Genomic DNA, 19,499 nt, shown 5'->3' on the forward strand with positions numbered 1-19,499 from the left:
AGATCTTCCTCTTCTGGGGTCCCTCTTTGCTGCTCCTGGCTTCTTTCTCCGGTTCAGTGCCCCCACAGTCTGCAGCTCCATATGTACTGGAGCCAAGTCACAGCTCCATATGTCCATTCAGACACCTAGCCCCAACCAGGCCCCACCTCCCCTCTCTCCTGATTGGCTGACTGACTTTGATTGCTGCAGGAGCCAGTGGCGCAGCTGCTGTGTCTCAGCCAATCAGAAGGAGTGTCCCGGATGGCTTAGACACTTTTGACACATTTGCTGTTTTTTTTTTTTTTTTTTGTCTTAGTGCATAGAATGCATTAAGATAAAAAACCTCCTGACTTTCCAACTCCTTTAAGTATTGTTTATCCACCAAACAGGTCTCTCATTTCTCCTTTTTGCTTCCTGTGTATACAGGCAGGTGTCTCTGTCTTCTTCCTATGAAGAGATAATTTCTGGTCATGTGGAGAAGAAAGCAGGGTTGCGTCATGCTTCCTTTTGTGGGCAGGTACAACCAGCACAAGACTTGGTTGCGACCAGTTCACATCCATCGACTGGCAACTAGGGAGTAGGGCCAAAATGTAAAGAAGGAACTTACGCCAGCTCCGCCCACATACCCACCATGTCATGCATTTTCCATTGGATTATGGGAAATGTATGGCTCTGTTCCCCATCAAACGTGACACGTGGCCTAAGTTTATATCCTTCCATCCAGCATTGTTTGAACAAAGGATGACGTCTTTGGGATTAAAATCAAGATTTATTAGATAAGTAAGGCATTGATTACAAAGGTTTTACAGTGTTTGTGTTCCTCATTTACAGGTTTTCCCAGGTCTGGACCCCTTGGATCGTGCAGACTTTAATGCTGTTGAATATATTAACACTCTGTTTCCAACTGAACAGGTAAGTGATAATGGTCAAATGTCTAGAGAGTGAATGAGAATTTCAGCTTTAACATTATTCAATTCCATGAGGGCAAGAGCAGAGATGACGGGCACGGGACCCTCTTATTTTTACTATACAGGATTTATAATTTGCCAACAGTTTGCTCAGAGCTTACACTTAGGAAGTAACTGGAAGGGGGCTGTGCTACTGCACAAGTCCATAGCAAATCCATCCCAAATAAAAGCATCAGAAAACGCATGTCATACTGGAATGTCTCTATACATTTTTTTTTTTTCCTGGAAGTGCGAGATAAACTCCCTCTTTCACCATTAATGGTAAGATACAGGAAGATATAAAATACACAAGTTAAAGTACCTCTGTAGTCATATACACCCTTGGGCAGGGTTTGACAAAATTAGTTTGAATCTAGGAGCAAGCTAAAAAAGTTAGGAGCCAGTTTTTTGTTTTTTTTTAGTATTAGGGTACTTTTACACTGGGGCGTCGCAGGCGTTGGCGGTAAAGTTTACTGTCGTTTTTGCTGCGATTTTCAGCGTCAGACTTGAAGTATTCCCTACTCTGGCAGGCTCAGTCTTATGGAAGGCCCTTTCCAACCCCATGAACACAGGGCTCATGGTCCTACATTGTATGTGATGAGGTCATCGTGTGACCGCAGCGTCTTAACCACTTCCCGACCTCCTCATGTACATATACGTCAGCAGAATGGCACGCACCTGTACGTCCTCTGCTAGACGTGGGTGGGGAGTTCCGATCGGGACCCCCCCCGGTACATGCGGCGGTCGTGTCCGCTCGGGGAGCAATCCGGGGCGACGGCGCGGCTATTTGTTTTTAGTCACGATCGCTCCCCGGAGCTGAAGAACGGGGAGAGCCGTGTGTAAACACGGCTTCCCCGTGCTTCACTGTGGCGGCGCATCGATCGGGTGATCCCCTTTATAGGGGAGATCCGATCGATGATGTCATTCCTACAGCCACACCCCCCTACAGTAGTAAACACACACACAGTGATCCCTAAATGCTACAGCGCCCCCTGTGTTTAACTCCCAAACTGCAATTGTCATTTTCACAATAAAGAATGCAATTTAAATGCATTTTTTGCTGTGAAAATTACAATGGTCCCAAAAATGTGTCAAAATTGTCCGAAGTGTCCGCCATAATGTCGCAGTCACGAAAAAAATCGCTGATCGCCGCCATTAGTAGTAAAAAAAAATGCAAAAAACTATCCCCTATTTTGTAAACGCTATAAATTTTGCGCAAACCAACCGATAAACGATTATTGCGTTTTTTTTTTTACCAAAAATAGGTAGAAGTTTAGGCCGTATCGGCCTAAACTGAGGGAAAAAAAATGTATATATGTTTTTGGGGGATATTTATTACAGCAAAAAGTAAAAAATATTGAATTTTTTTCAAAATTGTCGCTCTATTTTTGTTTATAGCGCAAAAAATTAAAACCGCAGAGGTGATCAAATACCACCAAAAGAAAGCTCTATTTGTGGGGAAAAAAGGACGCCAATTTTGTTTGGGAGCCACGTCACACGACCGCGCAATTGTCTGTTAAAGCGACGCAGTCCCGACCTGTAAAAACCCCTTGGGTCTTTAGGCAGCAATATGGTCCGGGGCTTAAGTGGTTATAGAAGAGCCTAGTCTCACAGATGAAGGGAGCCTGCCAGAGCAAGAAATAAATTACTATATTGTATTTCTCATGCCCTAGACAAGAATGTTACCCTGGCAATGTGGGGGCACCACGGCAAGGGAAGTTGTTTTCATAATTAATCCCTGAAAAAGGTGAGCTTTAAATATATTTAAACCCTCAAAAATATCAGGGTATAAAGACATGTTTTTTTTGGCATTATTCTAACTTGCGCTAACTAGCCTCCCCTCCCTTACCTGGATGCCTGTACACACTGATGTTCAGGTACAAAGCAAGACTACAAGTCCCATGATCCTTAGGAAGAGGATTACTGCCTACTGCAGTCGAGAATGGACAATCCGGTGCTCTGTGTGTTGTCCCATCATTTTGTAGCCCCCTACAGGAGCGTACAAATATGAGTGATTATTCTGCTACATGCAGCGTTGCCACACTACTAGTACGATGATTACTCCGCTAAGTTTTTAGGCGAGGCCGCGGCTTCGGCCTAGTCCGCCGTGATCCTGGGAAAAGGCCGCGGACTAGGCCGAAGCCGCGGCCTCGCCTAAAAACGTAGGACCGGCACTCCGCGGACTAGGCCGAAGCCGCGGCCTCGCCTAAAACATCCTGCCCGCAGCTCGCCGTGATCCTGGGAAAAGGCCGCAAGCGGCATCCGGCCTCGCACACAGATCCATGGTCCTGCCATGATCGCGGGTGCCCGGGGGACATCGCGGCTGCCGGGCACGCGCACCGGGTCCTGAGCAATGCGGCGGGAAAAGCCAGGACGTCATATGACGTCCAGTCTGAAGGACGAGAGGTCCCCACCGACGTCATTTTACTATGGCTCGGTGGGGAAGAGGTTAAATTCTTTTGCAGGTTACCACATTGGTTAGTTTAGTTAGAGGAGATATGAAATCTTGCACTCGCTCTGATGTTCACCATAATGCCTCGCATGTGTGGTGCGATCACCGTTTACATATGCACGCAGGACTTGTGTATGCATTTGCACGTAAGAGCGCGTGGGGGGGGGATCGATTGGCAAGGTGCTTTACTTCTTTACGCATGCGCCGTTCGTAAAAAACGTCAAATACACGCGGTCACAGTTAATATACATAAAACACGCCCACATCATCCACATTTGAATTAAGCGGGCTTACGCCGACACAGATACGTTACGCCGCCGTAACTAAGGGCGCAAGTTCTTTCTGAATACAGAACTTGCGCCCTACATTGTGTTTTTTATTTTGTTTTTTTATTTTTTGTGGTTGAACTGGATGGACTTGTGTCTTTTTTCAACCTGACTAACTATGTATCTGAGATACGTTACGCCGGGCATAAAGATAGACGATTCTATCTGAATCTAGCCCTTAGACTTTAAGGGCCCGATTCAGAAAGCACTTACGCCGACGTATCTTCTGATACGCCGCATAAGTGCACGGATGCGCTGTCGTATCTCTGCGCCTGATTCTTGAAATAAAATACGCCTGAATTTTGGCTCCATCCGACCGACGTAAGTCTCCTACGCTGTTGTATCTTGGGCGCATATTTACGCTGGCCGCAAGGGGCGCTTCCATTGTTTTACGCGTTGAATATGTAAATGAGCGAGATACGCCGATTCACGAACGTACTTACGCCTGTGGCAGTAATCTACGCCGTTTACGCAAGACGTACGTCCGGCGTAAAGTTATGCCACATAAAGCAGGTGTAAGTCATGTTAGGGTATGGACCAGGGAACAGCCGTTGTATTTTACGTCGTTTACGTAAGTCGTACGTCAATGGGGCTGGGCGTAGGTTACGTTCACGTCGTAGGCATTGAGCCGTCGTATTTTTGGGAGTATATGCAACGTGATTCTGAGCATGCGCCGTTCGTTCGGCCCTTCATTTACATGGGGTCACGATTCATTTTAATAGATCACGCCTACTACCTTCCTACTTTGAATTAGGCGGGCTTACGCCGGCCAATTTACGTTACGCCGGCGCAACAAAGGAAGCAAGTGCTTTGTGAATACTGTTCTTGCCTCTCTGTGTTAGGTCGGCGTAGCGCATATGAGATGCGCTACGCCCGCAAAAATATACGCCGCTCTACGTGAATCCGAGCCTAAGTAGTTAAACTTCCTGCATTTACACACACAAGTTTGATCTAAGAAAGAAGCATTAGTTACAATGTTTCATTTTGTTAAAAACTTGGCAGACTGCCCAGATATTTTCTTTTGACAGCAGATAAGTCTCTCCACTTGTTATATAAAAGAATCCAAACTCTACACTGGAGATCTCAGGGGGGTTGGATCGAGATTGCGATTTTTTTTTTTTTTTTTTTTTTTATGATTAATTGTGCAGCTCTATTGTACACCCATTTGCGCAGCTGTGCCATTGTGCATACTTATATCATCGTGTGCTGGTCGGCAAGCGGTTAAAGCAGAGGTTCACCCAAAAAGGTATTTGCACCACTTCCGGGTCTGATCCCTGCGGGTAATCCAGCCTGTGTAGCTGCAGGCATCATCCTGGTATAACCACTGCCAACCGAGGATGTCGTACGATGGCCTACGGTTGGCAATGCCCAGTCACAGGCTGGGGGAGGGACAAGACCTTTAAGCGTTACTGAACTGCAGCAGAGAGAAATCAGGTCTCCTGTCCTGATAAACAGGACTGTGCTGTGTGTCAGGACTGTGTACATCTTAGGAATAGATGTGTCATTTTGGCAGTGGGGTGTTGATGGGGAATTCTGCAGCAGACTTGGCAGCCCTATAGGGGGTGAGGTATTTCTGCCAGTAAATACCTTATACAGCCCACTTCCTGTTTCTTCTGCCTAAGCTTATGACATCATGCACAGCTCTCTCACTCTCGTGAGAGTTTGCTAGGAAGGGAGTGGGATGAGTCATAAGAGGGCCAATGAGGGCTGGAGGTGTGCCTCTGTGTAAGTCCAGGAAGAGAACAGGCAGCAGCTTCAGCTAAAATGGTTGCAGCCAACCTCAGTGGAGAGAGATTTCTGAAGCATATTTGGCAAGTACAGAATCGCAGTATATATAAAATAATATGCAAAGTGATTGGAAAGAAGCTTCAGAATGGCAAAGATGTTTTTATTACAAACTTACGTGAGCAGACTGCAGTTCCTCTTTAAAGGGGTTGTAAAGGTTTGTTTTTTATTTTCTGAATGGGTTACTTTAAGCTAGTGCATTGTTGGTTCACTTACCTTTTCCTTCCATTTCCCTTCTAAATGTTTTTTTTTTCTTTGTCTGAATTTCTCACTTCCTGTTCCTCCTCAGTAATATGTTCAGTGAGTTGTTCTAAATGACTTTCCACCGCTCAGATGATGGTGGAAAGCTTACTGAGGAGAAACAGGAAGTGAGAAATTCAAGGTAAGTGAACCAACAATGCACTAGCTTAAAGGAACCTATTTAGAGAATAAAAGACGAACCTTTACAACCCCTTTAGGAAGGTTCCTTTTACTAGTAATAATTGTAGTAAAGTAAAAGCTTAGGTAATACATTTCAATGGGTAGCTGAATATTTTTGAGCTCCAAGCTTCTGATAGGATTTTTTTTATCTTTTAGGCATTTGTTTCATGTCCTATTATAAATGGGTAGGGAAAAAATATAACCATTAAGCACGTATAGTGATTTTGTCAATCTTTTCTTCAGTATGGTTTAGGACTAAAATTATTATGCTTTTTTCTTTTTTCTTTTTGTCCGGTTAATATGGATTATTCTATACTGGCATTATGCAGTCTTCTAATCAGCCAGCAGATGGAGCTATAATGTGTTTTTCACTTTTTAGCTTTCCTAAAAGAAGACTACCGTGTACAGAATTGTATACAAGCCAGCATGTGATACAAGCCTGGCCTTTAGTTACACAAAGCCTCAGGTTGTCATTGTGCACCAATATCATTTCACAGCCACTGGCATCCTAACAACCAATGACATCGATTTGATATGGAGGATGTCGGACGCCTGCACAGCATCCTTGTTTGCCTTCTCCATCAGCATTGGGGGTCACATTAGGAGAGTGAGAAACTGAAGGAGAAGAGAAACATTGGAATACTAGTCAGTACCAGTGCAAAGGTGTATTCGCTTTGGAAGAAAAAAATCACCCCTAATGTTGTCCTACGTGTGTGGATGTTGCTGTGTTATGTAAAACTAGTAGTTTTGTTTTTTACATTTTAGAATGGGGTGCCTCGAGATTGTCCATAATTTTAAAGGGTGCTTTGACTGCAAAAAGGTTGAAAAACTGTGGTCTATTCAAAATGGGGGGAAAAAATAATTTTACTCTTTAGTGACACCTCGAAAGTGTTGTAAATTTTATCATTATAAGCCTGTAACCCTCTCTGTGACCATCTATGGGCCGCCTGCCTGGTGGGGGGTTGTTCTCCCTCCTGGTCGCCTTCCCTTGGGAAGCTGCATAGATCTGCATTGGGCATACAACGAGGGGAAGAGAGAGATGGATTTCTCTTAGCACTTAACATTTTAAGGACATTTGTTGGTCACTGTGTCTGAAGACACTACTTTCTAAAATCGATTATTTTGAAAATAGAAGCAAAAAAAAAAGACGGTGCGGTGCGCTGAATCATGCATCACAATTCACCCTAGCCAGCCAGTAATGCAGAGTGGTTGCAGCTCTGAATGGTTCTGGCTGCTCTGTGATTGCAGTGTGAATCGCCCCTTAAAGCGGAGCTCCACCCTAAAGTGGTCCCCCCCCCCCCCTCCGGTGTCACATTTGGCACCTTTCAGGGGGAGGGGGGTGCAGATACCTGTCTAAAGACAGGTATTTTCACCCACTTCTGGCCACACAGTCTGCGGGCAGGACGTCAGATCCCGCCCCCCGTTGTGTTCTGGGAAATACACAGCTCCCAGAACACAGCGGGAACTAGTGAGCACGGCACAGCGCGACTCGCGCATTCGCCGTAGGGAACCGGGCAGTGAAGCCGGAGCGCTTCACTTCCTGGTTCCCTCACGGAGGATAGTGGTGGGAGCAGCAGAGTGACGAGCGATCGCTCTTCCTCTGCTGCGGACGGCGCTGGACTCCAGGACAGGTAAGTGTGCTGATATTAAAAGTCCGCAGCTGCAGTATTTGTAGCTTCTGGCTTTTATTATTTTTTTTTTTTCGGCGGACATCCGCTTTAACCTTGGTACAATAAATGTGTGGTTCTACAATCTGGCTGAAAAGCACTCCTTTGGTGCCATCTAGTGGATAGATGGTGAAAAGCATTTAGTCTAACCCACAAATAGCACTGTGGGTTATACGCCTAGACTCGATTAAAAAAAAAAAAATTCCCCAGTGGGCAAAGAGCCAATAATACAATTCTGTCGTGAGCATACAAGTTTTTGTATGCTAACAGAGATGATCTTTAACTCTTTTTTGTTAAGACTAAATCACACATGAGGCTAGAACTGCCATCCCTCTGAAAAACAATCTGTGGTGGATTGCTTTTTAGAGGGCTTTTTGACAGGTAGCAACCCTTAAAATGTCAACCCACTGCTGCTCAATCACCTACGGCACAGCCCCATTTAGTGCCTTCAATCTCAGTACTACATGCCATATGCGACATGCTGTTTAACTTTTGCCATGGCCAGAAACCAAAGCATTACAGCTTGAAAAGTCTCTATTTTGATTCAGAACAATGCGCATTATGGCAGGGCTTGGCAAATTTGCTTTGAATCCAGGAGACAGCTTTTTTGCTATACAACGCTGCACTACTTTACCTGACAATTTTATGTTGTACAACAACTGTACACAAATGAAATTGATATCCTTTCTTGTGGTGGTATTCGATCACCACTGTTTTATCTTTTATTTTTTGTTCTATAAACGAAAAAGACCAACAATTTTGAAGGTGAAAAAAAATACATTTTACATTTTTTTGCTATAAAAAAATTCTTTATAGATTTAGGCCAAAATGTATTCTGCTACATTTTGGTAAAAAAAGAAATCCCGATAAGGTGCATATTGATTGGCTTGTGTGAAAACTATAGCGTCTACAAATAGCTTTATATACATGCTGGAATTTTTTTTTTTTTTAGACTAGAAATGCCAATGACCAGTGACTTATTGCGGGACTGTGACGGTATGGCAGGCATTCTGACATGGGTTAACTGACACTGACATCACCAGTGACACTAACACAATGATCAATGCTAATAAAATGCACTGTCACTGTACTAATGACCCTGGGCAGGAAGGGGTGTAACATCTGGGCAATCAAAGAGTTAATTGTTTGTCTAGAGAGTGTAATGTAACTGCACTCTGTACTGTTTTACTGGATGTGCTGTTTTTTCTCTCCCTGCTTTGCACACATCCCCACTGTCAGTAAAGAGATCTGTGTTGTTTACAATACAGATCTCTCTCCCGTCACTTGCTCTGATAGGGAGCGGTGATTGGCATGTAAGGGTGCCAGTGGGACTGCAGATGGGTGGGTGCGTGCATCCCTACCCGGAAATGCCTGGTCCTAGCTGAATGAGTTGACAAAAGCCCCGGCCAGGACGTAATTTCTAGTCACCATGGCGACTACGCTTACATGTGTTTGCACACATTTTGATGCATTCAGGACATGCATAAAAATTCAGAAAATACAGCAGGTTGTACTTTTTGTTGAAAGCACTGGAACTGACCACATGGTGTGAATTGGAGCCATTGGAATGATAAACGCTGGGAATGCATTCTGTATGCGGTTTAAAAACGCACTGGAAAGTATCTGGTGTGAACCAGCAAGGCATTTTTTTTTGATGGTAAGAGCTTAGAACTTCTTTCCGGTTTGACATTTGACAATGACATTTTTATCATATTTTTAAATTTATTTTTTATTTGGACAGATGGAGCTTTCTTTTGGTGGTATTTAATCACCAATTGGGGATTTTTTATTTTTTTTGCTAAACAAACTAGAAAAGACCAAAAATGTTGAAAAATGTGCAAATAAGTAATTTTTATCTTTCACTGATGAGGCTGCATTGATGGGCACTGATGAGGCTGCACTGATTAAGAGGCATGGATATGCAGCACTGATGGGCACGGATGTTTAGCACTGATATGCTGCACTGATTATCAGTGTAAATGCCCCTGTCACCACAGGAAAGACAGTTATCGGCTTTTCTTTAGCCCTCATTCACACCTAGGCGACAAAACGCCTGAAGCGCGACGCCCGTGCCGCTGGAGGGGAGAATTTCCATTGATGTCTATGAGATGGTTCACATCTCATAGACGCCGTACGCCTGCCGCCTGAAAACAAGTCGTGGACCCTTTTTTTCAGGCGGCATTGGCGTTCGGCCATAGACATCAATGTAAATTCTTTGTGAAAAAAAAAAAAAGTTAACTAATCGCGGCAAAATATGCCGCGTACGCGGCGTTACAATGTGAATGGAGCCTAACTCAGACACCGACAGCACTGAGGAAAGCAAATGCTGATAACCAGTATTTGTGTACTCTGTGCTCTGCTGTGATTGGACACAGCTGATCACATGGTAAAGGGCCCTACATCATCAGTTGTTTACCCTGGTCTGTGATGATCAGAGGCACACAGTGCATCACAGATTGCCACGCTGCGTGCCACCACACCAAGAATGGGAGGATGTCATATGATGTCCTCCCAGCACAGGAGCGGTCCCGCCCGACCATCATTCTGGTTAATTGTCCTGAGTAAAAGTAAGGGTAAATCCCAAATTTCTCCAGCTCTCTACAGGTAATAATGGCAGGGGTTTTAGCCCTCCCCTTCTTTATCCAAAATTGTAAAAAAGTTTTGGCTTTAGATATACTTTGACCTTTTACTAATAGGTTATTGGAACTTTATTCTTTAGGCCCCACTCGCACTTCATCTAGCGGGAAACCGCTTGCAGGTTATTCACGTGTAGCGCATAGGACAGACCATTGACTTGAATCAGCTGCTGTATACGTGACAAACATGGCAAAGAAGATCCAGAACCTGTGTGTGTGTGTGTGTTGAGCAAAGCGTGTCTTTTCACTGCGCACCTACTAACTTTGTTTGGGGTGCCAGTAAATCTTAATACATTGTGTGTTTTGCAGGGATTTTAGCGCAATCTGAAATTGTGTGATTCTGCCCACAATTCTGATATGAACAGAACCTTACAAACATTTCAATATTTACACAAATGCTTGCTTTGGTAGACTTACCTGACCATTTTTCATATCAATGACTTAAATGACTTGGCTCTAGTTATAAAGACCTCCACACATGAAGCAAATCAACTTTACACCTGACATGGGTTTTTACTGTTCTCTACTATATCTGGGAAAAAAAGTCCAGCATCTGCCCTTTGTAGAACCTTCAGGGTAGTTAAAGAAGTCCAGTCCAATCCTAAGTATACTTAAATGTATACTATATTAATGTTTTGCCTAAAATGAATGTCTGCAAGGTAGATAGACAGAATAGTGTAATGATTCTGTTAAAAAACTAGTAAATGCCTATTAAATTCCTTCATCTATATCGCCTCCGGCATTCTAGTTTCTTTTCTCTCATTCACTTCCTGGTTTGCGGCGCTCGTTCATGTAAGAACTACATTTCCCAGTATGAATTGCGGCACGCCCAGTAATTCACACCTCCTTGAAGTCTCTAACACGTAGAGAGTGTCCTGCCGCACAGATGTAGTTCCCAGGAGGGGGCGAGCACGTTACTCACCACCGCAGTAAAGCCTCCCTTCACGGTGGTCAGTAACAATAAGACAAGCAGGAAGTGAACAGAACAGAGAAGAAATAGAGCAACTTCTGAGCAAAAATGAACAACGAGGAAGTGAAAAGAGGAATGTCTGCAGGTAAAGGATGCTTATAATATAGGAAACATTTTTTTCCCTTTACAACCCCTTTAAACATGTATCCACCAGCATTGTAAGCCTATTCTAACTTCTCTTTGTGCGCCCCACTGGGTCTTCTAGAGCAGTGAGTGACTTCCAGAGGCTACAGTTTACCTCAGGGCTGAGTCCATGGCTATAATGGGGAGCCCTTAACAAAAATTGGGTGCCAGTCACTTTTTCTTTTTTTCAAAGCTTTAATGTAGGACTTGGGGAAAAAGTAGTAGGAGAAAGGGTTAGGGGTCTCGGATAGCAGATCACTTACAGACTCCTTAGAACCCATAAAGTACAGCTTCACAGTACCAGAACCTTTAAGCCAGCGATACTGCAAACAGTTTTAGGCATAGAACAAGATCCAGCTTCAGTGTCAGAACCATAAGGTTGACTTGGGAGCACTGTAACCACGTTTGGATGTAGGTACGTCCTCCAAACCCCTTAGAGACCATCCTTCATCCTGGCTCTCTCCAGCAAGGATCCTCCCCTGCATCTTCTCTATTTGGCTTGACTTCTATTTACATGATGGCCCCAGTTTAGGACCAAGGGGCTACACCTGTAAAGGAAAGATCTGTGTACTTGCCTATGCTGAGGGCACTCTGGTCTGGTCACATGATTTGATCCCAGCATCCGATTTAGTGTAGACCCAATCAAGCCCATGGTCCAAGCTGGATCGGCGTAACTATGCAAAAATATCATACCTGGCATTCAGCTTTACGTTAAAAAAAAAAAAAAAAAAAAGCAAGATTAATTCCTATTGGTTGCTATAGAAACTGTACTTTTGCACTGAATTCTTTGCTCCTTTTTTAACTTTTTTATTATTATTGAAAACGCAAACTGGCAGTTGGTCATAATACAAAATAAAAATCTGAGTCAATTGTACATTTTTCAATTCTTTCATAAAGAAGTGGTAAGAAATCTTTGCATGTTCTTTGAGACAATTGAGTACTGTCCGTGATACTTTTTTTATTTTTATTTGCACTAACATACAATATTTCAGGACAAGCTTTCGGTGTATGTCCCCTTCTTCAAGGTCCAAGCAGTATCACGGACAGTACTCAATTTTCTCTGTCACAATTGCACTAATACTGCTACAATCACGTCAAGCAATCACGAAAAGCTGAACTAGTTGCATCCACTAGGGGTCGCTGTTTATCCTTTAGTTGTTCATGCTGCTTTTGCTGAGCATTACAAGTACAACATTGCATTCCAGCTCACCTACTGCTTTAGAATATTAATCAAAACATAATCTATTGCTATCTATGAAAAATAAATAAATAATTAAAATATTTAGCAAATGGCAGCCAGTCCGGATGTAGTAAGAGATCTTGGTTGACATAGGTTATTTATTGCACTCCTTGGCAACTTTTACCCTTGGAAGAATTTGGGTTTAAATCATTTATTATTTGAACAAAACATTTTTATTATATTATTTGAAGGCAAGGAGACCTTATGTGACATCTAAACAAAAATTTCCATTGTCTACTAAGCTCTTAATAGCCCCAGTCAAGCTTTATTTCCTTGGCTTGATCAATACATGTGTACATACTTGTTGTTTGCTTGTATAAAGTTACTTGAGGTAGGAACCTTTTAATAATGATACAAACGTTTAAATTTGTTTCTTCGTCAAAAAGCTACATGTAAGGTCTTAAAACATATTACAGGACAGAATATTATTTTTGTTTCGATCACAACCTACACAGACATATACATTATAGCTTGAAATGATACGTTTTCACTTTGGATCAATCGACATTAGCCGGGCTCATGGTCGAAATCGTCTGTAAAGTTGGGTCCACTAATGACACGAGTGTTGAATGATCTTTCTGAAAACGACCAAACAAACAGAAGAGAGGGAGAAAAATGGAGGTTCCATAGCTTACAGAGGATGTTATAAGGAGGCAGAAAAACACAATGGGAAAGAATTTCATAAAAAGTAGATTACAGAACCATTAATCACTTAAGACCCGGACCAAAATGCAGGTAAAAGACCAGACCCCTTTTTGCAATTCGGCACTGCGTCGCTTTAACTGACAATTGCGCGGTCGTGAGACGTGGCTACCAAACAAAATTGGCGTCCTTTTTTCCCCACAAATAGAGCTTTCTTTTGGTGGTATTTGATCATCTCTGATCATCTCTGTGGTTTTTATTTTTTGCGCTATAAACAAAAATAGAGCGACAATTTTGAAAAAAATTCAATAGTTTTTATATAGTTTCACAATAAGCGTTTATTGGTTGGTTTGCGCAAAATTTATAGTGTTTACAAAATAGGGGATAGTTTTATTGCATTTTTATAAAAAAAAATTTCTCTAGTCGTCTTCCAGGACGGCACCCTGAGAGATGACTGGCTTCTCCTGACAGGAAACACAATCAAAAAAGAGGTTAAAAACCCCGCCCCTTCCCGTGCTCCTCAGTTCTTGATTGTGTTTCCCCACAGCGAAACGTTTATTTTTTTCCTGACCTAAGGCCTGGGGCTGGTGGTCTCCCCCTGGGAACTAAACCGCAGGCACTGGGTAGCCTTTGGGTTTGGCAAATTGTTTTCCTTCCTAGGGGGTCCCTTTTATGCTCAGGAGGGCCTCACCATGTGAGATGAAGAAACCCCCCTGAGTACTGGAGTCTCCTGGGGATAGGTGGCTATCCTGGAGCTCCAGGGGCGAATCCACTCTCTCCCTGAGCTTTCCCCTTACCTTGGAGGTTTGAGGGTCACGCTCTCTCCGGTGATGGGGGTCTTTCTGTGCGGCTGGGGCTGTAACTGGGCCGTCCTGGAGGCATCATTGCCGTTTTTTCGAATTCGGCGCCAAATCCGGCGTCCCTCAGAGCCGGCGGCGCAGGGCGATGACGTCACGCGTGTCACTTCCGGGTCGGCTCAAGTGAAAGATGGCGCGCTCCAGCACCAGCACGCCAGTCTCGGCTTCCCCACAGCACCGGAGACACCCGTGTACACACGGCAGCAGCCAAGAGAGAGCGGCGCCTTCATCCTCACGCGATGGAGCGAGAGGTTCGGTCTGCTATGGCCCTGGCTGCGGAGGAGGCCACAGGGGGTGAGTGCTCCTGATTACAGGTATGATGGGCTGGGACTTTGTAATTGTTTCCTTAGTTATTACAAACATGCCTGTGTACTCTTCCTTTTTCCTTAGGGGAGGAATGTGTTGCCCAGGGGGGTGCTAGTCGATCGGCTAAGGACACTAGTCGCTCCAAAAAATGTGGCTACTGTAGTGGCAAGCTACCCTCAGATTATTCAAAACCCTTTTGTGCCAAATGCATTGTTAAATTAGCAGGGAAGGAGACCTCTGAAATTCTTAAAGGGTTTCTAGAGGTCCAATCTGAGATGCTCTCTACACTCAAAGAATTCAAGGGGTCTTTAAAGAGCAAAGAACCTGAACCCCCTATCGCAGGGCCCTCCTCGCAAGAGAGTTCCTCTTCACAGGTTTTTAGAGTCCGTCAGGAATCCCACGGTTCCTTAGTGTCGGACTCTGAGGACTCAGAGATTCCTCCTCAGGAGGATGGCTCTGTTGGCCAGGCAGAAGAAGAAGGCGAGGATGCTAGGACAGGCAGATATGTCTTTGCTGCTGACGATATGGAAGGCCTCCTAGAGGCAGTGTACGCCTCTGAGGAGATTCCTCAGCCTGCGGAAATAATTTCTACACAGGATAGGTTATACCAGGGCCTGCTTAAACCTCAGGCCAAAGCAATTCCGGTACACCAGTCCCTGAAGGATATCATCCTTAGGGAATGGGCAGAGCCAGAGAAAAGGCTTTTAAGGTACAAGACCTGGAAACGACGTTGCCCCTTTAAGGAGGAGGAGGAATCAAGATTTTTCAAAGTTCCTAGATTAGACGCTCCACTCGCGCAAGTTTCCAAGCAGTCGGACCTCTCCTTCGAGGACACAGGCAATTTGAGGGATCCTATGGATCGGCGGGCAGAGACCTCCTTGCGTAGGGCCTGGGAAGCTAACGCGGCTGCCTTGAGCCCCGCCTTGGCTTCGGCCTGTGTTGCTAGGAATGCTAATTCCTGGATCTCAAAATTGCTGGAACATGTGTCCCAGGGGTCAGATTCTAAGGAAATTTTAGAATCCCTTCAGCTCATAGGGAGCGCAGTAGCCTATCTAGCGGACGCCTCTGTAGAAACAGTCCGTTCTACCGCAAAGACGGGAGCCCTCCTCAATTCTGCCAGAAGGGCAGTGTGGGTCAAAATGTGGAACAGGGACCTGGCGTCTAAAAACCGCCTTTGTGGTCTTCCCTTCGAGGGCTCCCTACTCTTCGGTTCAGGCCTGGACCAGGCCCTGACCAGATCCTCAGAAAAAGGGGTACGCTTTCCTACCAAGCCTAAACAAAACAAGAAAAGATTTTTTCGAGGCCCCCAGGGTGGATTTGGAGGTAAGAACCGTCCCTCAGAAAAGAAGCCCCCTTACAACAGACGTTGGGGTGCTGGGAAGGAAAAGCAAAAAGGAGGTATCCTCTTTTCCAATCCCAAACCCAGCGACAAAGACGCTAAATGACGTGAAGGTCGGGGGAAGACTCTCCCAGTTCCTTCCCAGGTGGGAGAGTATTACTCAAAGTCCCCATATTCTCCAGATTGTAAGAGAGGGGTACAGACTAGAGTTCCGTCAGCCTCCCCCTCCCAACTTTATTTTGACTCATTTACCCAAGGACCCTCTCAAATCAGCAGGCCTTCTGCAAAATGTCGCAGAATTGGCACAACAGGGGGTCATAGTTCCAGTCCCTGTGTACCAGAGAGGGTTGGGAGTGTACTCCCACATCTTTGTGGTTCCCAAGCCCTCAGGCAAATTTCGTTTAATTATAAATCTAAAGCCCCTGAATACCTCCCTTCTCCACAAGAAGTTTCGTATGGAGAGTATTTACAGCCTCAGGAGGCTCCTACTGAAGGAGGTATTCATGGTCACCATCGATCTACGAGACGCGTACCTCCATGTCCCGATTTTCTTGGGGCATCAGAGGTTCCTCAGGTTCGCGATCGCCTCCGCCCAGGGAGTGCAGCATTGGCAATTTGCTGCCCTTCCTTTCGGACTGGCCTCCAGTCCAAGGGTCTTTACCAAGGTCCTGGCGGAGGCAATCGCCTTCCTGCACCTACAAGGGATAGCGATAGTCCCCTATCTCGACGACTTGATACTATACAATCAAAGTCGGGATCTCCTTCTTGCGGATCTGGCCACTGCAATGACTACCCTCGAGTCCTTGGGGTGGATCATCAACAGGGAGAAATCCTCTCTCCTTCCAGAACAGCAAAAAGTCTATCTAGGTTTTCTGATAGATTCCTTGGAAAGGAAGCTCTTTTTACCCAACGACAAGATCCGGGGTCTCATGTCAGTGGTCAGATCAACGTTGGAAAGAGCAGAGTCCTCCTTCAGGGACATCATGAGAGTCTTAGGTCTAATGACTTCCTGTATTCCAGCAGTCCCGTGGGCTCAGCTCCACTCCAGACCCCTCCAATTTTTCCTTCTTTCCTCCTGGGACGGAAAAAGGGAATCCCTAGAGCTCAGCGTCAGTCTCCCAGAACCAGTGAAGCTCTCACTGGACTGGTGGCTCATCCCACAGAACCTACAGCAAGGTCTGTCGTGGGGCCAGACCAATCCGGTCAGGATTACCACGGACGCCAGCTCATGGGGGTGGGGCGCACATCTGTATGATCTCCGTGCCCAGGGTACCTGGGGACAATGACAGAAGGGGGCCTCTTCAAATTACCGCGAGCTATTAGCGGTCGGAGAGGCTCTGAAGGCATTCGAGGACAGAATCTTGGACCAGGAGGTCCAGATCATTTCCGACAATGCGACCGCGGTGGCCTTCCTCAACCATCAGGGCGGCACCAGATCTCGCACCCTTCTAGACTTGTCCCTAGAGATCCTGGGCTGGGCCGAGCAGAGAGTTATCTCGCTCTCGGCGGTACACCTGAAAGGGACCCTCAATCTGGAGGCAGACTATTTAAGTCGCCATCCCATTCTCCAGGGGGAATGGGAACTAAATGCAGAGATTTTCAGTCTAATATGCCAGCACTTTGGCAACCCAGAGATAGATCTCTTCGCCCGCAGGGCAAACCGGAAGGTGAAGAGGTTCTTCTCTCTCTCCCGAGAAAACGGCTCGGAGGGGGTGGATGCATTGGCACAGATATGGAGGTTTCAGCTAGCCTATGCCTTTCCTCCGTTGAGCCTGATTCCGAGAGTCCTACAGAAGGTAAATCTAGCAGTAGGGAAGTTCATTCTCGTCACACCCTGGTGGCCCAAGAGGGCCTGGTTTCCCGCTCTAGAGCGAGGGTCAGTGTCGCCTCCCCTACTTCTCCCTGTCCGGGCGGACCTTCTTCGTCAGGGTCCGATTTATCACCCAGAGCCCAGCTTCTTCAAACTGACGGCCTGGTGCTTGAGAGGCGGAGCCTGAGGGAGAAGGGCTGCTCCGAGAGAGTTATTGACACGCTTCTAGCCAGTAGGAAGGTAGTCACTAGACGTATTTATGCCAAGACCTGGGGCATCTTTTCTCGCTGGTGCTCAGCGAGACAGGTTTCCCAGCAGGAGACCTCAGTCATCTTAGAATTTCTCCAAGATGGAGTAGACAAGGGGTTAGCCACAAGGACTCTAAGGGTTCAGGTGGCAGCCTTGTCGTATTTTTTGGATAGACGTCTATCCCTGGACCCCCTGGTCAAAAGGTTTCTTATAGCCAGAGACAGGTTGTCCCCAGTTCATATCTCTAGGGTTCCACCCTGGGATCTTTCTTTAGTGTTGAATCAACTTACCAAGGCTCCGTTTGAGCCAATTGACACTATCCCCATCAGGTTACTCACCTTTAAATTCGCCTTCCTCTTGGCAATCACGACGGCCAAGAGGATAGGTGATATGCAGGCGCTCTCTATTAAAGAGCCATTTTTTCGTTTATTTGAGGACAGGGTAGTTCTAAGTCAGGACCCCCTTTACCTTCCTAAGGTAGTGACAAAGTTCCACAGGTCACAGGAGGTAATCCTCCCTTCTTTTTGTTCAAACCCCCAGAATGAAGGAGAAGCTTCCTTTCATTGTCTGGATGTTAGACGATGTCTATTAACTTATTTAGAGAGAGTCACGGCCTTTAGACGTTCTACTCATCTTTTAATTTGTTTTTCGGGACAGAAAAGAGGCCTTCAGGCGTCCAGAGCCTCTATTGCAAGATGGATTAGGCAGGCTATTTCCTTAGCTTATGTACAAGCCTGTAAGGTAGCTCCTAATATTAGAGCACACTCCACACGGTCTCTAGCAACCTCCTGGGCAGAAAGGGCCGGAGCTTCGGTGGAGCAGATTTGCAAAGCAGCGACGTGGTCAAGTCAGAACACGTTCCTGAAGCATTACAGAGTCGACCTACTGTCACCTCAGGACTTGGTTTTCGGGAGAAAGGTCCTGCAAGCAGTGGTCCCGCCCTAAGGTAGGCCTGAAGCTACTTGCTTCTCTCTCAGGGTGCCGTCCTGGAAGACGACTAGAGAAATAACCAGTTACACTTACCGGTAGCTGTATTTCTGGTAAGTCTTACAGGACGGCAGGCCTACTTCCCACCCTTGTGATACATTATTGGTTTGTATTATATTTTTTTGTGGTGTTTTTTCCGTGCACTGGTGGGTTCATACTTTATCTCAAACTGAGGAGCACGGGAAGGGGCGGGGTTTTTAACCTCTTTTTTGATTGTGTTTCCTGTCAGGAGAAGCCAGTCATCTCTCAGGGTGCCGTCCTGTAAGACTTACCAGAAATACAGCTACCGGTAAGTGTAACTGGTTATTTTTTTACTACTAATGGCGGCGATCAGCGTTTTTTTTTTTTTTTCGTGACTGTGACATTATGGCGGACACTTCGGACAATTTTGACACATTTTTGGGACCATTGTAATTTTCACAGCAAAAAATGCATTTAAAATGCATTGTTTATTGTGAAAATGACAATTGCAGTTTGGGAGTTAACCACAGGGGGAGCTGATGGGGTTGTGTGACCTGAAGTGTGTTTACAACTGTAGGGGGGTGTGGCTGTAGGTGTGACATCGATTGTGTCCCCCTATAAAAGGGATGACATGATCGATGCTGCCGCCACAGTGAAGAACGGGGAAGCTGTGTTTACACACGGCTCTCCCCGTTCTTCAGCTCTGGGGACCGATCGCGGGACTCCAGCGGCGATCGGGTCCGTGAGTTTTAGAGAATAAGGATATTGTTCAGACATATTTTGGTTCAAAAATCATATATATT

The 19,499-nt window shown here is 45.4% G+C and overlaps 2 protein-coding genes across 3 annotated transcripts in view; both read left to right on the forward strand.

Moving 5' to 3' along the window:
* Positions 1-19,499, forward strand: part of VPS53 (VPS53 subunit of GARP complex) — a 180,348-nt gene that overhangs the window by 3,778 nt on the left and 157,071 nt on the right. The window contains exon 2 of the mRNA XM_040336799.1: positions 811-891. Coding sequence (XP_040192733.1) covers positions 811-891 — 81 coding nt within the window. The remainder of the gene's footprint in view (positions 1-810; positions 892-19,499) is intronic.
* On the forward strand, positions 13,707-18,738 carry LOC120926675. 2 transcript variants are annotated; one of them, XM_040336801.1, is made up of 2 exons: positions 13,707-14,338; positions 14,435-18,738. In XM_040336801.1, exon 2 carries the CDS (start codon positions 16,972-16,974, stop codon positions 18,691-18,693), a length of 1,722 nt encoding a protein of 573 aa, XP_040192735.1. In that variant the 5' UTR covers positions 13,707-14,338; positions 14,435-16,971; the 3' UTR covers positions 18,694-18,738. Both variants share the same exon structure in this region, with proteins under 2 accessions (XP_040192735.1, XP_040192736.1).

The sequence above is a fragment of the Rana temporaria genome, chromosome 2 (assembly GCF_905171775.1).
Source record: "Rana temporaria chromosome 2, aRanTem1.1, whole genome shotgun sequence".
NCBI lineage: Eukaryota > Metazoa > Chordata > Amphibia > Anura > Ranidae > Rana > Rana temporaria.